Source organism: Dipodomys merriami, unplaced genomic scaffold (genome assembly GCF_024711535.1).
Source record: "Dipodomys merriami isolate MVZ:Mamm:240054 unplaced genomic scaffold, mDipMer1.0.p SCAF_48, whole genome shotgun sequence".
Taxonomy (NCBI): Eukaryota; Metazoa; Chordata; class Mammalia; order Rodentia; family Heteromyidae; genus Dipodomys; species Dipodomys merriami.
In genome coordinates, this window is record NW_027206046.1 from 9,848,222 (window position 1) to 9,869,370 (window position 21,149).

The 21,149-nt window shown below is 36.7% G+C and overlaps 1 protein-coding gene across 1 annotated transcript in view; it reads right to left on the bottom strand.

Moving 5' to 3' along the window:
• Unc13c (unc-13 homolog C) overlaps positions 1 to 21,149 on the bottom strand; it is a 281,403-nt gene that overhangs the window by 117,032 nt on the left and 143,222 nt on the right. Inside the window, exons 14-16 of the mRNA XM_069995373.1 lie at positions 17,391 to 17,459; positions 16,173 to 16,262; positions 15,547 to 15,675 (exon numbers count right to left, since the gene is read on the bottom strand). Coding sequence (XP_069851474.1) covers positions 15,547 to 15,675; positions 16,173 to 16,262; positions 17,391 to 17,459 — 288 coding nt within the window. The remainder of the gene's footprint in view (positions 1 to 15,546; positions 15,676 to 16,172; positions 16,263 to 17,390; positions 17,460 to 21,149) is intronic.

Below are 21,149 nucleotides of genomic sequence, written 5' to 3' on the forward strand. Positions count from 1 at the left end.
TGCATCTAATTCTCTATACTGCATCAGAATAAACCAAACTAGATGCTTAATTATTAATTTCATATATAATACACTATAGTAACACAAATCAGGCTTTCAGAACTTTAGTATACTGCATGCTTAAAAATATAGGATACAATTAGGTATATTTCCTAAGTTTCTTAAGGATCAAATTTTTTCATGAAGGGAAAAAAGGAGAGTGATAGAGGGGGTAAGATTAATTGGAATATATGGTAAAGATGTGTGGAATTGTAACAATGAAATCTCCTTCTTTATAGCTAATGTCAACTAATACAATTATTTTTTCTAAGTAACACTTTACTAACATATTCTAAAAATATGCTAAGTATTTGGCCTTATGATTGAAAAATTAAGGTAATGCATGGTGATAGAAATTTAAGAATATTAACAAAAATGAGGTTCATATTTACTGAAAATCATATATTAACATTTATAATAATAACCCTCAAAACTATAAACTCATTAAATTAGACATTATAATACATCCATAAAATATGACTTAAAAATCAAGTGAAATTATAGTGATTATTGTAGTAGTAACTAAAAAATCATTTGTCAACAGATTATTGAGGAAAGAGACTTGAAAGAAGCCAGAGAGTACGATAGAGATACGTTTTAGTTCAAGAAAGGCAAAGCTGTGACCAAAGATGTCTTGGAAACAATGTTCACTGTGAAGGTTTACTGAATCTTGTTGCTAACAAGTTGAAAAATAAAGACCAGCATAGATATAAGTAAAATGAAATGAGATAGAGGTGAGCCTGAACATTTAAAAAAGAAATTTGCTTGATAAAACATGGCAAGAGAACATTCAACTGTTAATTATACAGCTCTTATGTAATATAATTGTGTTTGCAATGTCCTCGTGCCCTGAGATGATTGTTTTGCTCTTCATATGTCTGAGAGAAGGAAATCACATCACAAGCACTTCCTAGGTTAAAAGTAGGAGTTCTGTAATTGGTTTAAGAGGTAGACATAAAGATTCAGACCCTTTGGGGATCTCAGCTTCTTGTGCAGATAAATGTGGACAGTTGATTAGGCAGGATAGGGGAGAGCATCCATCTTATTTTGTATCTAGGCAGGACTGAGGAAGACAATTTCTCTAAGTGCTTGTCCACTCAAGGCAACCTCTCCCACATTCTTGACAGCAGTGGAAACAGCCTTTTTGCTTCTTCTCCATTTCAGGTCTGACTACCTTTCTCTTACTGGCTAGAAATACCTCTGCGATCTCCAAAAGCTGCAACAGAGGCATCTTTTCAACTCTTTCCAAGGTCAGTCCCCTCTCACACAAAAAAAGAGCATGTTAGCCTCTTAGAATGAATATGCAGGCAAAAATGGCCAGACTACATATCAGAATTTGGACCCTCATCTCTTCTGCACAGTCAGTCCAAAAAACCAAACCACAGCTTCTGTAGCAATTCAGCCAGAATAGTTAGGATTTAACACCAGCTCTTCATATTTTGCTGTTATTGCCAATTCTTAGGACCAACTAGAGCAAGGCTGACATGTTTCCGAAATCAGTCACAGAGGATGCTCCACTGCTATTTAGCTGACTTCGAGCTTTCTGATGTAAACAGCCTCCAGTCCATTACACTCCCTCCTCTTCACTGTGAACCTAATACACATCCTTGTCTGCCCTGAGTCTTAGCCAAAATCAAGAGATCATCATGGCTACTTCCCTTGCTATCCAAGAACTGTTGCTGCTGAACAACAGCGGCTCACACCTGTAATCCTCGCTCCTCAGGAGGCAGAGATCTGAGGATCATAGTTTGAAGCCAGCCCAGGAAGGAAAGTTTGTGCGACATTTGTCTCTAATTAACTAGCAAAAAACCAGGAGTGGAGCTATGGGTCAAGTGGTAGAGTGCTACCTTGGAGTGAAAAAGCTAAGACAGAGTGCCCAGGCCCTGAGTTCAAGTCCCATTATTGTACTGGTTCTCATTTGTATGGTTTTCTTTTTTGTGTATGCGTGTATTGGTCGTGAGGTTTGTACTCTGGGCCTGGGCACTGTCCCTGAGCTCTTCAGCTCAAGTCGAGGGCTCTATCATATGAGCCACAGCACCTCTTCCGTTTTTCTGATGGTTAGTTGGAGATGTGTCTCAAAGACTTTCCTGCCCAGACTGGCTTTGAAACAGTGATGCTCAGATTTCAGCCTCCTGAGTAGCTAGGATTATAGTCATGAGCCACTAGCACCTGGCTGGTTTTTATTCCTTCCTAAATATTAAAGATACCATCACCTGAAAGATAAGTGAACTAGGGATGAGCAGAATTTCCACCTCTACTTCTTACATATCTTTACTTTCTCCTTCAGTCTCAATTCCAAGACCTAGTTATATGATTTATAAACACAAATGACAATTATTACCACTATAGTAATAATACCAACTTCATTTTCTTTGAATTATTTATTACAAATACAGAGATGGTTCAGAAAACAAAGCTATGGATCCTTATGGGCAGTCCCAGTGCACTTCCTTTGTCCCTGACAGTCACAGCTACTGAGCACTCATTTGCATTTTTAGTTGGGTTTAAGGTCATTTGCATTTGATTTTGCCTTAGGTTAGAACAGACACTCAGAGACTTTTCTGTCAAGGCTGGATTTGAACTTCCATCCTCAGATCTCAGCCTCCTAAGGAGCTAGGATTACAAGATTGAGCCTGGCTAGCAAACATTCTTAATTTACAGTTTAGTCTCTGCTGCCCTGTTATAACAAATATTCTTACTATGTTATCAGTTCTTTTATTCTTATTAGCATGGCCCTTTCATCTGTTTCTCCTATTTTGATTTAGTTCTGTTTGGGGCAGTAGGAGAAGCCAAACATAGACACAAAGGGGAGTTTGAGGGAGCTTTGCTTTAAGTGACCCACAGACTCCTTACGCTACTTGATCAAAACCGGAAATGCATCACAGTGATAATATGGATGCCCCAAAAGACAGTATGAAGTTTGCTTATCTTAGAACTCATGAAAAGCCTAAGCCTCCTTAAGAGGACAAGAATCTATTTCTGGTGGGAAGAAGGTACACAAGGGGGCCACTAGAGCAGGGTAGAAAAGTACTTATGGAGGTTTCTATCTAGCAGAAGAAAAAAAAAATAAAGTGTTGCTAAGATGTAGAAACTTTATTGAGTGCTGTGGTTATCATAGCAGAGACTGGTACAACCCTTGTCTGTTCAGCTCCGAACAAGGCAGAACCTTGTGTCTAAAGTGAAATCAGGAGATTATCCTCACATAGCACAGAGGAAGAGATTCAGATATAATATCAGTTCTTAAGCATGTGAAATTTACTTGTCCTCTCTTCAACTTTTGCCAGGTGCTGTTACCTTGACCCCACAGCATTATGCTTTTTTATTTTTTGGTTGTGGGGCTTTAACTCAGAGCCTGGGTACTTCCTCTGAGCTCTTTTGCTTAAGGCTAGTGTACTACCACAACCTCCTGTGTAGGTAGGATTATAGATAAGAACCACTGACACCTGACTTATTAACACTTCTTTCCTTTTCTCTTACTTTTTTTTTTTAAATAAAAAGAATAAGTGAAGTTCATTTAAAATGTGTTTTCTAATCACACTGAATAGTTAAAAATATCAATGCAGATGATATCTATTGTGATTTATGTATATTACAACGAGGCAGCTAAGCCTGGAATAGTTTAAAGTACACTTCCAAGGTCATATAAGGTCAGAAATGTTATAAAACTAGAGCATGAAAACTCAGTATTCTCAGGAGGTCTTGCTTCATTCAAACTTCAGCTTTCTTTTGAAGAATGACTCAAGTTAGTAGAAAAGAAAGTCATGTTTTGTCTGTCTACACATGAAGAAGCAAATGAATGCCTAAGAAAGAAAAGGAGAGCCATTTTCAATGGAAGCATCATTATTTTTTAACGGATGCCATAGGAAGTTTCCCTATATACCTAAAACCTAATATTCATAGAGGTGCTCCCATATCCCTTACTTTGTTTGCCGTTGGCAATGTTCACTTCATATCTTACTTAGATTGCTTTTCAACGTCATCACCTTTGATCTACCTACTTCAAAGGGTATTTCTACTATTAATCTTTAATGTCACCGTCAAAGCTGCTTTCTTCATCCATTAAATACAAGCAAGGCATAGTAAGTCGCTTCAGTAAGCCACCAGTGCCTGGCTGGCAAACATTCTTCATTACATTGTTTAGTCTCTGCTGCCCTATTATAACAAATATTTATACTAAGTTATCAACTCTTTGATTCACATTATCATAGCCTTTTCATCAGTTTTTCCTGTTTTAATTCTGTTGTTTGGGGCAGTAGGAGAAATCAAACAGAGACATAATGGGGGAGATTCAGGGAGCCTTGCCCATGAATGTGAAAGACTTGGGAAAGTAGGTTGAATTAATGAAGATGAGTGTCTGACCTCTCTAACTGGTTGGATCTTGGGCAAACAATAGCATTCTAGTTAACTTGTACATAAAACTTAGTTTTCTGTCACTGTGGCTAAGCAACGACACCTTAGCCTTCTCAGAGAGCTGTGCCAGAATCTATATTCCAGTTTTCTTGATTGAATGTGTAAGTATTTAAAAGAAATGTGCCTTGGGGAAAGCAGAAATTACATCTACCGGGAACCTAAAAAATACAGAAAATTTGGGAAGAAATTATTGGCCAGTGTTTTTCTAAGTCTTGTGCATACATTATATAACCTCAGGCACATAAAGTGTTTACAGATCTTACAGATCTTGTTGTAGACCAACTAAGGCAGAGTGCCTGAAAATATTGCATCAAAATATAGACTTACATACTTGTCACTGCTCTTATGAAGTCCTTGTGTTCATGGAAAGAACCTACGACTTCCTAGCTTGGAACTAAATCAGATAAAAACAAGCTTCAATATTTAGATACCAATTATCTGTCATTTCATCATCATGATAACTAAAGGCATTGATTTCACCACTGCATCTGAACTATTGCCCAGTAAACACAGTTCTTTAACATAAGACAAGATGATAGATCCTCCTGGATGTTTATGTTGGCAGATTCCATTGTTCTGTCCTTTTGTAAAATATTACTTTTTAAATAATCAAGTCCCTAGGAAATTACTGGACTCCTCTAATAATATATAGCTGCTCATTGGGAGCATTTAGCAAAAAAATAAACAATAACCAACAGTCTAAAATAAGACTATTTGAAACAAAAAAATATATTGAACTCATTAGAAAAGTAGGGAATTCTATATACTAGAATATTTCTATACTAGAATATTTCACTTTTCTGGTAACAAAATTATTCAAATGAATCTTTGTGGAGTCTTTCTAGCTTCAAGGCATTAGAGATATCCTGACATCTGAAGTGCCAAGACTGCTTTTCAAAGTATTTGGACACTCTTAAGTGTTTTTTAACAGGTCTAAATGGTTCATTGAATTTGAATAGCCTATAGTTTTGTGAGGAATCTTTTTTTTTTTTTTTTTTTTGGGTCCGGTTATGGGGCCTGAACTCTGGGCCTGGGCACTGTCCCTCAGCTCTTCAGCTCAAGGCTAGCGCTCTACCACTTGAGCCATAGCACCATTTCCGGCTTTTTTTTTCTTTTTGCTTATGTGGTGCTGAGGAATCGAACCCAGGGCCTCTGGCATGCAAGGTATGCGCTCTACCACTGAGCCACCTTCCCAGCCCTTGTGAGGAATCTTTACTTAACTATAAAATATTACAATTCTCAACGTGGATTTTTGGAGTTACAAATTACATACTGGCCATGGAATAACAGAAAAAATTAGTTGAACACTGGCAGAAGCTTATATTCTGGTTTCAGCTTACATTAATATGTATAAATTTGGGCAAAGTTATAATCTCAAAATCTACATTTTTAATATTGAAGTGTGTATATATGTTTTAATCTAAATATGCATATGATTATAATGTTGTATATAAACATATAGAAATATAAATATGGATAAATATTATATGTTTAATATAGTATGTACCCATATAGAAATATATTCCAAATTCTGGCACGCACACTTGTAGTCCATTTTTCTATTAAATATTTTATGTAGAAAATATTTTATGTTATATAAAATTATACATATTAAGCATTGAATTGTCATATTTTAATAATATTTGTTTCCATAATAACTCACATGATTAAGTTGATGGTATATGATATACTTGTCAACATGCTTACTATTATCCTCAGAGAGATACTTATGAACGTATCTTGGACCATTGATTTTCCAGTTGAGGTATTACATATCGAAAGGACTGGTAGTATTTAGATCAAAGAGTAAATTCAAGACTAACAGGATAGCCTACTTAAAAGACATGATGTGTTGTTAAATGGAAAGAGATTAAAAGCTAAATTTTACCTATTTTGTGAATGGTGCTAACATTGTGGGTGAAATGCTCAATTAGAGAACATTTCAATATAATTTCAGAAGTAGTTTTAGGCCATGTAAAAGGGACACTTGTTAAGTTAGTGAGGGAAAGTTTGGCAACATCATCATCTTCAAGCAATGCAGAAAGTGGAATATATAATGTGGATTTGGCAGAATGCTGAGAGGGCTGTCTGTTTTTTTTTAATAGCTATCCACACAAGATACAATTGTAGGGAGATAGAAGCTGAAAATCAAAACGATTATTTTCCAAGTACAATTCAGGGGAATAGAAAGATATCACAGACATAGGTTTCAAAATTTTATTTTCTCCTCTTCATTCTCTTGAGAGGGGTAGACTCTCCAGGAACACATCAAATCCAAGGATGCTTTACTAGTGTGGCTATAAGACCTGCCAGTTGTTTGTGTCCAAAGGAAGATTTCTGAGAGGTTTGTGAATATATCGTAGGGCTTAGAAGATGCCTAAGTGCATTGTCTGATACTCTCTGACTTCTAATCTGAGATGGTGGCCCATGTCAGAAAGATATGTGGATGCGTGTTGCTTTTATCTAGTGAAAGTTCTGCAAAAATTTGAAATGAAAGTATTAAATTAGGATAGAAGGGGATTATATTGTGTACAATAGTATACAATAAAAAGAGACATTTGACCCACCAAATAAAGCTATGGTTATTAAAAGACTACTCAGTTGTAACCATGAGCCATTGTAAATAGAATGAGAGGGATAATATAAAGTAAAAGACAAGAATCTAGAGAATGAAACTAAGAGTCAAGACAATCACACCCAAAGAGTAGAACTAGCCCTGATCAATAGCTAGCAATATGCCCAGTGTAGGGGACTCACACCTGTAATTCTATCTACTCATAATGATCAGATCCAGAGAATCGTAATACAAACTAGCTTGGACAGAAATGTTTCAGGACTCTATCTCTACTTAACTAGCAAAATGTTTGTAGTGGAGGCATGGCTCAAGTGGTAGAGTGCCATGATCAAGAAAACTGAGCAATTACAAGGAAGCAACATTAAACCTACTACATTCTCCATTGGGACAATTTTGGGACATATTGTAGGTGGCTTCCCAGTCATTCTCAGAGACTCAACTCTTCAGTTGACCTTGAAGTCATAGTGTCCCCATTTATCACTTACCTTTCTTCCTTTTCTCTATATATTCAACTTTTCTTTCCTAGATTCACTTCTTACATTAACTACATACAATCCTTTTCTCTTTAAGTCCCTACTGTTGGAAATCCAAACTACAATAGGAAGACTGATCAGGCAGAGTGATTGTTACAGACTCTACATGAATGAGAATCAAACCTGTCACTCATATTTGAGTTGGTTTGCTTTTGTAGCTACCTTGAGATATAATAGTATAGCTCCATTATTCTTTATAAAATTTAAGCTCTCATAGGCTTTTTTCTGGCTATATTTCTCATACTTTTCTTATACTTCAGTCATCATTATTTTCAAATCTTCTTACCCTTAATGGAATCTTGAAATACAGCGTACCTCCTTCACCTTCTCCATTCTTTAGTTTAGATATTTCTAGATGCTTCAGCAAAGCCATTTTTGGATATTTTTCCTTGAAAGTGTCATACATAATTTCTCTCCTGTCCTTGAGTTTCTAAAGGTGCACTTATCCATGGAAAAGAATGTCATTTCTTTGAAAAGAAATACCCACTAATACAAGATAGTAAGCTATAGACATTTGAATGATTCTTGGGGTCTCTTTTCAAGGAATTAAGAATTCTTCTAAATACCATAGAAATAATAATAATCTATGGCTCTGAAGACAAAAGACCTAAGGGAGTGAAATAGATGAAGAAAATAAAATGATAGGATTGAAAAAAAGAGTGGACTTTGTTGTTTCCAGGTGTTTTTTTTTTCTGATCTGTATAACAGATCATCTCAATTTTAGCAGCTTTAAGTAGCATGCATTATTACTGAAATAATAATCATGTTTTCCATGGGTCAGAGGTTTATGGATTTCCCTTCTCTGAAAATCCCAGGAGGTTGCAATCAAGGCATTAGCTGGAATTTCATATGCAGTTGTTGGTACAATTGAATTCCTTCTAGCTAAAAGCTCCATAAAAACTTGATTCCTTAAGATAATTATCTAACCTTAAAAAAAACTCTCATGGTTTTAAGATAATTATCTAACCTTAAAAAAAAACACAAACCTTTCATGGTTCCTTTAAAGGTCTCACCTGATTGGGCCAGACCCATTCTTTCTTTTCTTTTTTTGTCGGTTGTGGGACTTGAACTCTGGGCCTGGGTGCTGTCTCTCAGTTCTTCAGCTCAAGGCTAGTGCTCTATCACTTGAGCCACAGCACCACTTCCGGCTTTTTCTGTTTATGTGGTGCTGAGGAATGGAATCCAGGGCCTTATGCATGCAAGGCAAGCACTCTACCACTGAGCCACCTTCCCAGCCACCCGCCCCCCACCCCCATTTTTTTTTAACCAATACAAACTGATGAGGAACTTACTGGACTCCTTTGCCTTTAATACAGAATATGAATTTTATGTTTTTGTTTTTATTTTATGTTCTGTCAGCCAGAGGCAAGTCACAGGTTCTGTTCACATTCAAGAGAAAAGCAAGAGCCTGACTCACTGGGGATTACTTAGGATTTCTGCAAACTGATTCAGGGTAGAACTTCAAGGAAAAATGATGCTAATGACTCAGGGAAAAACTTCAAGTTTGTTTTCTGCTTGATTATAAATCCTTAATAAGCTTGCAATATTATATATGAAGTCTATAATTCATAAACTATTAAACAGTGAAGGAAAACAAATTGACTTGTAGTGTCATGTATACATGTCATCTAATCCCTAGAACTTTACTTAAAGGAATATATGTTAGAAGTACTCTGGTACTTTTTATTTTTGGGGAGGTCTGTCAGTCATGGGGCTTTAACTCTGGGCCTGGGTGCTATCCCTCAGCTCTTCAGCTCAAGGCAAGCTCTCTACCACTTGAGCCAGTGCCACTTTTGGTTTTCTGGTAGTTACTTGGAGATTAAAGTCTCATGAACTCTCCTGCCTGGGCTGGCTTTCAACTGCAACCCTCACATCTCAGCCTCCTGAGTAGCTAGGATTATAGGTGTGAGCCAGTGATGCCCAACTCTGGTACATTTTCACCTGGAAAGATAGGTAGAGAATACTTGCAGAAAATCACTCACCAAAAGCCAGCTGTCCATCACCTGTAGATCAATCCTTAGTGATTTGTTTACCTAATAGAATTAACTACCCTGCAGCAAATATGGAGGTCAACAGTAAAGTTTACTCTGTGATGTTCAGCCCAGATTCCCTAGAAATAATGAGGAACAGAATTCTTTATACAGAAGGTAGCATCCAAGTTGAGCCTTTATGGCTAGAGGCCGGATTGTGAAACTAATCATGGCAGGTGGAAGAGCTCTACCAGAAAGGGAAGAGAGAAATATGAGCTATGTATGGGAAGATGGTTTGAATTGGTTGAAACATAGGGGTGTGTGGCCCATCTGGGGTGTGGCCTATTTCCTAGGCTTTGTTGGTCCTTTCTGTTCTGATAGCCTCTGAGAAACAATTTTAATACACATAAGTATTTAATAAAATGGATTAAAAATTAATAAATAAATTTATCATTACTAGTTGATCTTATGCATAATTAAAATGCATAGATTTTTTTTCCTCCTTGGGGTTTGCTGGCAGACTGCTAATTTCCTGTGAGAAGACAATGTTAGTAGGACCCTCAAAATCCCTAATGTTCTGAGTCTCAGGGAATTAGTGTGCTGCTATAACAAAGATATTACTCCCCCATAGCATATGAAGAAGAGCTGTCCAAAATATACTTTAAAGACTGGGCAGACATGTTGTCTCAGATCTAAAAAAAAAGAAAAATATCTTTTAACGGATTTTATATAAAATAACTGTGACCACTCAGGCAAACTGCCGCAATAAACACCATCCTATCCATTTGAGACTGATATTTAATAGAAATAGCTCTGAGAAACCTCCTCTTCACCTTGATGTGTCAGATTTCATTCTCCTTGTAACCCCCAATTCTTTCATTTAAACAAATATCCTGATTGAAGCGGTTAATTATTTTCCCTCAAAAAATGTGCTTAATAGATAATAACATTTAGCACATAAACTTTATAGACTAGAGATAGCAAGAAACAAGAAAAGTTATAATGAGTTAAATGTACCAGGTATGGTATGAGTGGGTATGTATGAGTGTGTGTGTGTGTGTGTGTGTGTGTGTGTGTGTGTGTGTGTGTGTGTGTGTGTGTGTGTGATCATGTATTCAAAAACAAATGTAATAAAGTTCTTTTGGATAATGGTGCCTTTTATCTTACACAATGTAAAATGGGGGTAGAAGGTAAATCTCAGGCATAGTACAAAGCAGGATTTAAATCCATGTCTATAAAGTCATAAGGGGAACAAAAAATACCCTAAGCTGCTGGCTTTGTGATAACACTTTGCCATATTATAGAACAAAAATCTGCTGTACAGCAGGTGAAAGTTACACATAGATGAAACACCAGCTATTCATTTTCCAAACAAGCATTGTAAAAAAGCAGATGTGTTTAAACAAACTTAAGGATTTTGTATCTCGCTGAGAGATGCTTAATTTTTAAAGGGTATTGTTAATAAAAATAGGTCATAAATAACACACTCTAGCAATATTCCAAATGGTTTTCTGAAACACTGATAAGTGAAATTCTGAAACAATCATGATATCTCTAAGAATGACTCTTGCCCAGTGTGTGGCAAAGCCCAGAATAGTGATCTTGAATGTAAGCTGAAGAACTGGATGGAAATTTTATGGACTTGTATCTTCCCCCTTCTCCCTTTTGGTACATAAGTATCTATATCTATATATCTCTATATCGATATCTATATAGATATCTATATCGATATCTTAATCTATATAGATATCATTATCTTTATATAGATATCTATATATAGAGATATAGAATAGAGATATCTATATATACAGAGACAACATATATAAATATACACAAAATATATAAATATGTATTTATATATAAACTTTGTGTATATATTATATTCTATATATTATATATACATGCAAAATTTCTAATTACCCATCTTGGAGATAACAATGTACATAGGTAAAAAGATAGGTAGACAGACTGAGAGGTAGAAAGATAGTGGATATATATACATAATGTATATGATATACACATATAATCTCAGATAACCAGGAAATACAAAGTATATATTGCAAATATAAGAGGAAATAAGTTGTTTTTCAAATATGGAGAAAGATTGTTTAGTGGGACACAGTACAATCAGTCCTGTATTTATATTTCTAAGTGGCCTGAGATAAATCTTGAATACAGGATGTCTATGTTCCATAAGTGTTTTGAACTTTTGTTAGGTTTATATGAGTTTAGGCCCATAAAACTTATTAAACTGAGATCTTACTGTCTCTCACTGTAAGTATGAACTGTAATGATTTTAATCGAATTACAAAATTCTTTACTACTCAATGCTGAGTTGAATTTCAATGTATGTTAAATGACATTCAAAGCCCATGAGGCCTGTGTGCCTAAGAAAATTGAACAGTGAATTGGAATTTTCTCAACTCTGAGGACCGCTGGGCTGTTTTTGAAAGCCAATGCCTTCTCTCTCATAGCAATGTAATTACTTACAAATAAAATAAAACTTTTATCTAAAAGAACCAAATTATTTTTATGCCATTTAATTTTTCTTTTCATTTAGCTCCTTCTTCTGCCTTACGCTTGGCTGACCATCTAATTCACTTGGGGCCAGCTACATCATATAATAGATAACATGCCATGGGTGTATAATCTTTAACTACAGAGATATGTATTTATTTTTCTCCCACTGGTTCCTATTTCTTTTTCTTTCATACTCTATCAGTTAAGCAAAACGCCTATTTTCTCATGGTTTTGTCCTTCAGAGATACCAAAGTCAAGCTCTTGCTTACAATTGGCACCAAGTGACTAGTGTGCTTATGCTGACTTAATATAATTTCAGCCAAAATGAAACATGATTTTAAACTTACTTTCATACACATGTATGAGTCCTGCTGGATTTTTTAAAAAATATACTGAAAATAGCTCTTTCTTTACATTTTCAATAAGCACATATACTTGTCTAGGATCCCCAGACTGGCAAGTGTTATTTAAAAGAGAAGATACTAATCTTGCTCTATGCATTATTCTTACTCAACACAAACGAAAGTGATAGAGCAGATTTTGGTAAGTGAATTTCTTTTAGAAAGAACAAGATTTCATTAGGATATTTAGTCACATTATCCCAATATCCCATTAACTATTCTCTTTACTTCTATCATGCCCCTCCAATGAAGTCTCCTTTCTGTAGTCAGATTCACGTGTGTGTGTGTGTGTGTGTGTGTGTGTGTGTGTGTGTGTGTGTGTGTGTGTGTGTGTGTGTGTGTGTGTGTGTGTGTGTGTGTGTGTGTGTGTGTGTGTGTGTGTGTGTGTGTGTGTGTGTGTGTGTGTGTGTGTGTGTGCGCGCGCGCGCGCGCGCGCGCGCGCGCACAAGGGCTTGAACTTAGAGGCCTGTACTGTCACTCAGCTTTCTGGCTCACAACTAGTGCTCTACCACTTGAGCCATGCCTCCAGTCTGGCACTTTGCTGGCTGATTAAAGATAAAGTCTCCTGGACTTTTCTGTCCATGCTGGCTTTGAATTATGATTTTCTAGGTCTCACCCTCCTGAGTAGCTAGAATCACAGGTGTGTCATTGGCCTCTGGTTCAGTCAGATCTGTTTTTATGAACACAAATCTGATCATACAAAGTCTCTATATAAAACTTGTAGTGACTCTTGAGATGTTTTTTTTTTGAGACAAATCAAAACTTCATACCTTAATTTCTAAAACATCTGTTTTATTCTTTTCAGCCTTATTGATCACCAGTAAAGGAAATTATTTGAAGTCTTAAAATTTTGCCATAATTTTATCAAAGGATTTGTTATACTCTGATTCTCTTGAGGCCTTGTGATCAACTTATAGTTTTCATCCATGCCACCAAACTCCAGCTTTAAGTTTTACTTTTCACATTAGGCAGAAGAATTACTGATATAGTATGGAGGTTCCTCAAAAGACTTCACATAGAGCTCCCCTATGACCCAGCAATCCCACTTTTGGGCAATTACCCAAATGTTTACAAACAAGACCACACTAAAGCTACCAGCACAACTATGTTTATTGCAGCATTATTTACCATAGCTAAGATATGGAACCAACCCAGATGCCCCTCAGTAAATGAATGGATCAAGAAAATGTGGTATATATACATAATGGAATTCTATGCCTCCATCAGAAAGAATGACATTGCCCCATTTGTTAGGAAATGGAAAAACTTGGAAAAAATTATATTAAGTGAAGTAAACCAGGCCCAAAGAAACATAGGTCCCATGGTTTCCCTTATTTGCAATATCTAGTATATGTATGAGTCAAGCGGAAAAGGTCAGATAATGTGATGTTAGGAAAATGAACCCTTAGATATGTATTCTAATGTTTTTTTCTTCCATGCATTTGTTTCTAACGCATTTATAAGATTATCTCTTTGTTGCTTTGTATGTCCCTCCCCCACAGTATAACCCCTGCTTTGATGTCAGTATAACTTGTGGAGGAGATGGAGAAAAACAAGTCATTTAAGGATACAGGTGGACCTGTTGCAACAATGAGAAGTACAAGTTGTCATGTCCAAAGCGAGCTTTACAACGATGGTGCAGGGGTGGGGGGGCGGGAGGAGGATTGGGTGGGGGGGGAGGCTGGAAGGGATGTGAAGGGTAAAAAAGGAGGAGGCTGCAATGCTTGATAAGAAATGTACACATTATCCTGCCCATGTAATTATAACCCTTTTGTACAGTATGTTCACAAAAAATAAAATTAAATTAAAAAAGAATTACTGATATAATACTATATGAAATCTAGCTTGAAACCCAGATTATAGTCCCACTTGCCTTCTCCTGATATTTGATTTTAGAACTTTTCCTACTTAAGTAATCAAAAAAAATTTTTTTTGTGAAATCGAACAGTTTCCAATATCTGCTAGAACAACTATGTTTTTCAGAAAAGATGAGAAGTAATAGACATTAGAAAGCAACCTCAAGGGCTGGGCACTGGTTACTCATGCCTGCAATCCTAGCTACTCAGGAGGCTGAGGTCTAAGGATCCTGGTCTAAAGTCAGCCCAGTCAGGAAAGCCTATGAGATTCCTATCTCCAATAAGCCACCAACAAGAAAAAGCCAGAAGTGGAGCTGTGATTCAAGTGATAGAGTGCTCAGCCTTGAGTGCAAAAGCTAAGGGATAGCACCCAGGCCCCAAGTTTAAGCCTAGGACTGGCACTCTAAATACCAATTTTATAAAACATAATAGTGTACATTCCAAAACTCTAGAGTAACATGTCATAAAAGATGGAAGTAATGTATAAAATCCATATATACTATAAAGCATTTTAGAATTAACTATGAATTAATAAGGAAAAGACAAGCAACTCTAGAGGACTAAGGCATCAGTGTGTCAACAGGCAGTTTACTGAAGGTCACATTGAACTCAGGTTCATGGAACACATGTGCAAAATGTTCAAGTTCATCTCAGAAAAAGGAAGGGAGGAGGACGGAATTCACAAGTGCAAGATGTAATGTCAATTGTTGTGGCATATTTAGTAGCTTTGCCAAATGTTAACATTTAGTCATCTAGCTGGTAGGTAGATGCATGGTTGATTTACTTCCTGTCTTATCTTGTGTAGTTTTGAAATCTTTCTTACCACCAAATTAACATTTTAAAATAACTTTACCATCTTAGTTCTATTTTAAAAAAGTCCCCATCTATCACTTTTATGAGGTAAAATGATTCAAGAAGTGATGCAAAATCAGTGAAGATTTGATATACAGAGAGGAATTGGGAATCTCAACATCAAATCTGTCACTCTGTGACCTTGAGCAAACCACTTATTGTAAACCTGATTCCTCTTCTGAAAAACACCATGCAATTAATATATGCCCAGATTACATAAATTATTGTCAGGAGCAAATTCATTCATGTATCCCAAAGTGCTATGATGGAATGGTATCAAAATTCTAAAACCTGATGTTAATCTGAAATTAAATGAGTGTGCTTTCCCATTTGTTATCAGGATCATAGACACAGAAAATGGGAGATTGCAAAAGGCACATGTTTTCTTACCGGGTCTATGAGCTGAGAATAGAGTTCATGGCAATTGTCGAAAATATACTTGTATGTAGAATCCAGGCATGCTCGGACACAGTCCTTGACCACCATGCTGGCTTTTGGGGGGCCCTGAAGCTCTAGTACCTGACAGATAAATTACATTCTTAAATGCATGAAAAGGTTGTGCGATCATAAATTATTTTCTTAAACATAGTACAGTGGTGTGTGTGTGTGTGTGTGTGTGTGTGTGTTACTAATGCTGAAAACAGAAACACAATTGCGTGTGGGAGATAATTAACTCCTCTCTTACAAGGAAAAGTCAGCAAAACATTTGACTTAAAGCTAAAATAAGTAGGCTCTACTTCCATTTACCATTCTTTGGGATTTTGTTTAAAGTGCCAAGTCCACAGTGAGAGAGCTTTAAGATAAATTTAAAACTAAATTGGAGCCAAAGGCATGATAGTACTTTAACTGTCTAGGAAAATCCTTTCTTTAATAGACCTTATGTTGGCAGATTCATTTAGCTCTGGAGTATGGAGTTGAAGAATATGGATCGAAAGAAGAGTAAAAGAGAAGTTCTACCAAGTAATCACTGTGCTCTTATGGTATACTGTGACAATGAGAGAAGTAAATGGAGATACCTTCAGTCTAAAGAAGGTGATGCTGGTTAGCAGATCAACTGTTGATTTCAGGTCTTGCAGTCTTTCACTGTTGCTTGCAGGAAAGTTTTCCTGGTAAATTATAAACAGAAAAGGAGTACAGTTGTCATTCAGTGAGAAAATAAAACTGAAGCCAGCTTACTATGGAAAAAATGAGTAACAGGCTACCTATCATTTAAGTAATATTCCTAAAAGTTTTAAAAATATTTCATATTACAAAAAGTATGGAAGGTAGAACATGTAGAACAATTAATTCCCTTTTTCATCATACCTCCTTTCAATCTTCATGATTTAATAAAAATGTACAAAACATTATTATTGCAGTGTTGAATTGTTAATCTTGTGCATAAAGTATATTTGCTTCTTTGCTATTAAAAGAAGCAGGGATAGTAGATATATGAAAATCTGTTCACCATTTCCTATAAATACTTTATTCAGAAATACTTTGAGCATTGTATTTGTAATGCACATAATGACACATGCATGTATTTCACTTGGAGGAGAAATAATAGAATTGTTGACAATGGACATCTTTGAATGAGCATATTGCACTGATGTACTACTGATTGATCTAGGAGAAGAGAATTGCAAATCCCAATGGAGAATCTCAGAAGCTGGGGACATACCAGTAGATTATCTTACTCAGTAACAAGCATAGTTTCTAAAATGAGGACTTAGCCACATGTCTACTTCCTGGATAAGATGAATATCATTATACATGATGGCTATTTTTTTTTTGTCGGTCGTGGAGCTTGAACTCTGGGCTTAGGTGCTGTCCCTGTGCTCTTCAGCTCAAGGAGAGCGCTCTACCACTTGAGCCACAGTGCCACTCCTGGTTTTCTAGTAGTTTACTGGAGATAAGGGTCTCACGGACTTTCCTGCCTGGGCTGGCTTTAAACTGCAATCCTCAGATCTTAGCTGCCTGAATAGGATTACAGGTATGAGCCACTGGCACCCAGCTATGATGGCTATTTTTAAAACTAAGTTAAACACAATACCCTATATTGTTATTGCTGTAGGCTTAATTGGTATTATGCTCCTGAAAAGTAAAGGAGTCCAACAAGATGACTTCTGGTCTTATAGGAACTGAAGTCAATGTGTTGACCTTTCCATATAGAATGGGTCATTTTACAACATGACAAGAAACTACTTAAAGCACCATACAACAGTTCACCTGTAGGAAGATAATTTTGTACTTACCCTATACTTGGATAGATCAATTCTTAAAGAGTTATGTAACTGGTCCAGCAGCTTTATGAATTTTTCCCTCTGTACCAACAGAACACAAAATAGAAATATGGAAATGAATGAACTCTAAAGGTTGATATCATAATAATTCTGTATGAGTTATTGTTCCCATTTATTGAATGGAAGGGTCAAAGATGCCAATGGCTTGTTTAAGGTTATAGTAGCTAGCATGTGGCATGGTGGTGATTTCAACTCAGGCCACTCTGACATCAAATCTATTCTCCGCCCAAGAAGTCACACTACCTTTCTATAATGAATAAAGTATAATAGTTAACAAAGTACACAGAGTTGTATTCTAGAAACACAGCTCCAACAAATGAATTGCCACCGTATTCATCTGTATGCAATGATTCATAACAATGTAATATGTCAACAGAAAGTACACCCCCCCCTCAGTCAATTCCCAAGTAGCAGTCCAAGCCTTCAGAAAATAAATTACTGATTTTTAAGACTTATCTATGAATATGGAAACAGTCATTATTTTGTGTCAAAAACAATTTTCAAAACCATTTTTTTACTTCTGGAAGGAAATGTAGACAATCTTCTAACAGGAACAGTTGCTTTTAAGTGATATCTGTGATTTAGTGCTGAAAGTGGTATAAAAATCAAGTCCCCAAGATTGTCACTGCTGTCTGTACTGAATCAGTGTTGAAATGTCTTCCTGACAGAAGGATTGAGAGATGGTGAATATAAAGTATTTCAAAGCCATATGCACAAATCAATAGGTAGACACTCACTTTTCTGAGCCTTAGTTTCCTTATTAAAAAAAAAGTAATCTCAAAAAAAGTCATGCAACAAAACACAACTAAGAGGAAAAATAGGATAGAGAGAGGTCTCTGCCTTCATTAATATTCTATAAGGACCAAGTTGCATTTTGGAAGGAACTGACTTGTTAAGCAAGTTAAGACTCTCTCCCAACAAATACGGATGGGTTTAATGTCTTAGTGTTTTCTCTCCCCCAACTTGTTTCCCCCTCCCCCCTCTCTCTTACACACACACACACACACACACACACACACACATACACGAGCTTCCCAAGGGACAAGACAACCAATGCAAGTCCTTTATTAACTTCTTCCTTTCACCCATATGGCTCGGTGGTTCTCCATCAAGACAGTAATATAAAGTAAATAAAAGAGCCACTACATAATCAATTTAGGGCTACAGTGGAGCTAATCATTCAGATGACTTTACGAGTCATTCTTACAGTGATTCATGCCATGTCTCTGGATGCTTTGTGCGACCTCTGTGATCGGAACAAATCATCAAGACAGCTGAGATGATCAACAAGGCTGTGGCCCAAAGCATTGACCCTATTATATACACTGGGGCCAGCTGTGCTGACTGCTTGCCCACTATCCATTGTTCCTTACTAATGCAATCTCCTATGTCTAATATGACCCCAGAGAAATGTTTACCTTCCTGGACAATTTTTCTTCCTTGACCTGCCAAATAGCACAGTCTAGGTAGCATGATGTATGTGTGTATGTGTGTATAGCTATGTATGTATATATGTATATAAACATGTATATATGTATATATGTACATCTAATTAAAGTGACTAGCATATAAAAATATCTTAAATAAATGTTCAACAGATGATATTCACTATAGGAGTCTGTGTTAAGCATAGCTTTCAGCTTTTCCCCCCTCTCATTCATTATGTTTCTCTGCTCTTTTCCTGTCCTCAACTCTGATACCATGAGGTAGAACCTGTGTCATAACTTTAAAGACAGTGGAGTCAGGCCAGGCATTGTTAGCTCACATCTGTAATTCTAGCTACACAAGAGGCTGAGATCTAGGGATCAAGGTTCAAAGCCAGCCCAGACTGACAAACCCAAGAAATTCTTACCTCCACTTGATCAGCAAAAAGCCAGAAGTGGAGCTGTGGCACAAGTGGTACAGCATCTGCCTTAAGCAAAAATAGCTAAAGCAGAGTGTTCAGGCTCTACATTGGAGCCTCAGTATTGACACCAACACATTGCACACATACACATACCCTTAAAACACCAAAAATAGTGCTAAAAGAACCTTCTGTCCTTGTTCAACACCTGTCTAGCCACTTTTGAAAACACTGTGACCCTGAGCTGCTACATTAGTACTGAATTCCTTACCTCTTGATTTTACATTACATAGGGGAAAAGGATCTCATTTTTTTAGTTAAGTTTATTTACTGGAGTTTGTTTCACGCAGCTGACAAGAATTTCGATGGATACCCACCCCGCACTTGGTCTCCCCACCTTGCGCTTCAGATTCCAGCTGGAAATTTTACATGCAAGGAACATAAAGCACCACAGAGAAAACTTCTGGGGTTATCATCCCCAAATCCCAAACAATATCAGATGATGGGAAATTAAAAGTGTGCTGCCGATTGAATTTTCAGACAGATTCTTTAAACAGCAGGGACAGCTTGAGACGTAATCTGACTTAGGCTTATTTCCATTTAACTAGGGTGGAGATTGGCTTTGCAAGAACGAAGGAGGTCTACTTCTCTGCATGACACCATTTGAGGACTAACAGAAGATGAATGGATGATTAAAATGGTTGCTCAGAGGTATATGTCACAACATCAGGCACTACCCCATTATTCAGTTCTTTGTATTAGGTAAGCTCCCCCTATGTATAGAAGGAGAGAAACCAATGATAATAATACAAAGTATTGACAGTTACCAAGATTTAGGTTTTAGCTACTTGATCAGAATGAGACCAGGGTTTGGCAAACTATCTCTTTCCAAGCTGTCTCCCACACCCCTGCTCTCTTGTCCCATCAGCTCTTGTATTTTTCCCCTCTGAACCAATGTTTAGACTCAGTACCACACTGCCTTACCAGGATTAGCACATTCATCCTCTTAGCAGTTTCCTTCTGTGCTCAATACCAAGGACCGGGTAACTCATTTTGACTGGCACACTAAACACCATACTTATGTTATGCCTTCCCAACAGACTTGTTAGCTCGTGACTAGTAGATGCATGTGTACTGACTTCAACAACTGGGAAGCAGATATGAACTGCTGCAGCTTAGTCAAATGTAGAAGTCAAGTTGTTTTCCTGTCATTAGCTTTGTGGTTTTGAAAACACAGTTGTAACTAGTTACATAGGAAGTCTCCTGATTCTCTACCTTCATGTTCGTAAGAAAGGGTACACCTTCTCTCACAATCCATTTTATTTTCATATTTTTGAGAAATAGGACAGAGGGAGCTTTCACCTGTCTTTTGGACAATATTATAAACAATTACGTTTTTACTTAAAGTTGCTACAATGGTTTGTATTACTGCAAGTGCGCTCTATCTCAGACACATTCTGTCTCTTCCCAGGACATCTTTGCTCTGTGATCTTCCTCAATCAGAAATCCTGTTTATATGTCACATCTGAAGTCCAAACATCTCAATGACTATTAAAAGCTCTCAGTCATCTGATGTTGACCTAAAGATCCAGTCTTCCTCACACTTACGTCTTTCATTCTATTTACTTAACAAGCAGGCTGGTATATACACACTTTTAGAACTTATTTTGCATCTTTACTTCTTCCTGTCTTTTCTGATCATTATTTTATCATTGTTAAATTGTTGTACAAAGAGATTTCAACTCAACATTTCCATTTGTGTGTGCAATGCATCTTGATTAGTGTCACCTCTTACAGCATTCTCCTTCCATCTATCCCAACCCATTCATTCCCTCATTTCCTATTTCCATTTACACACACACACACAC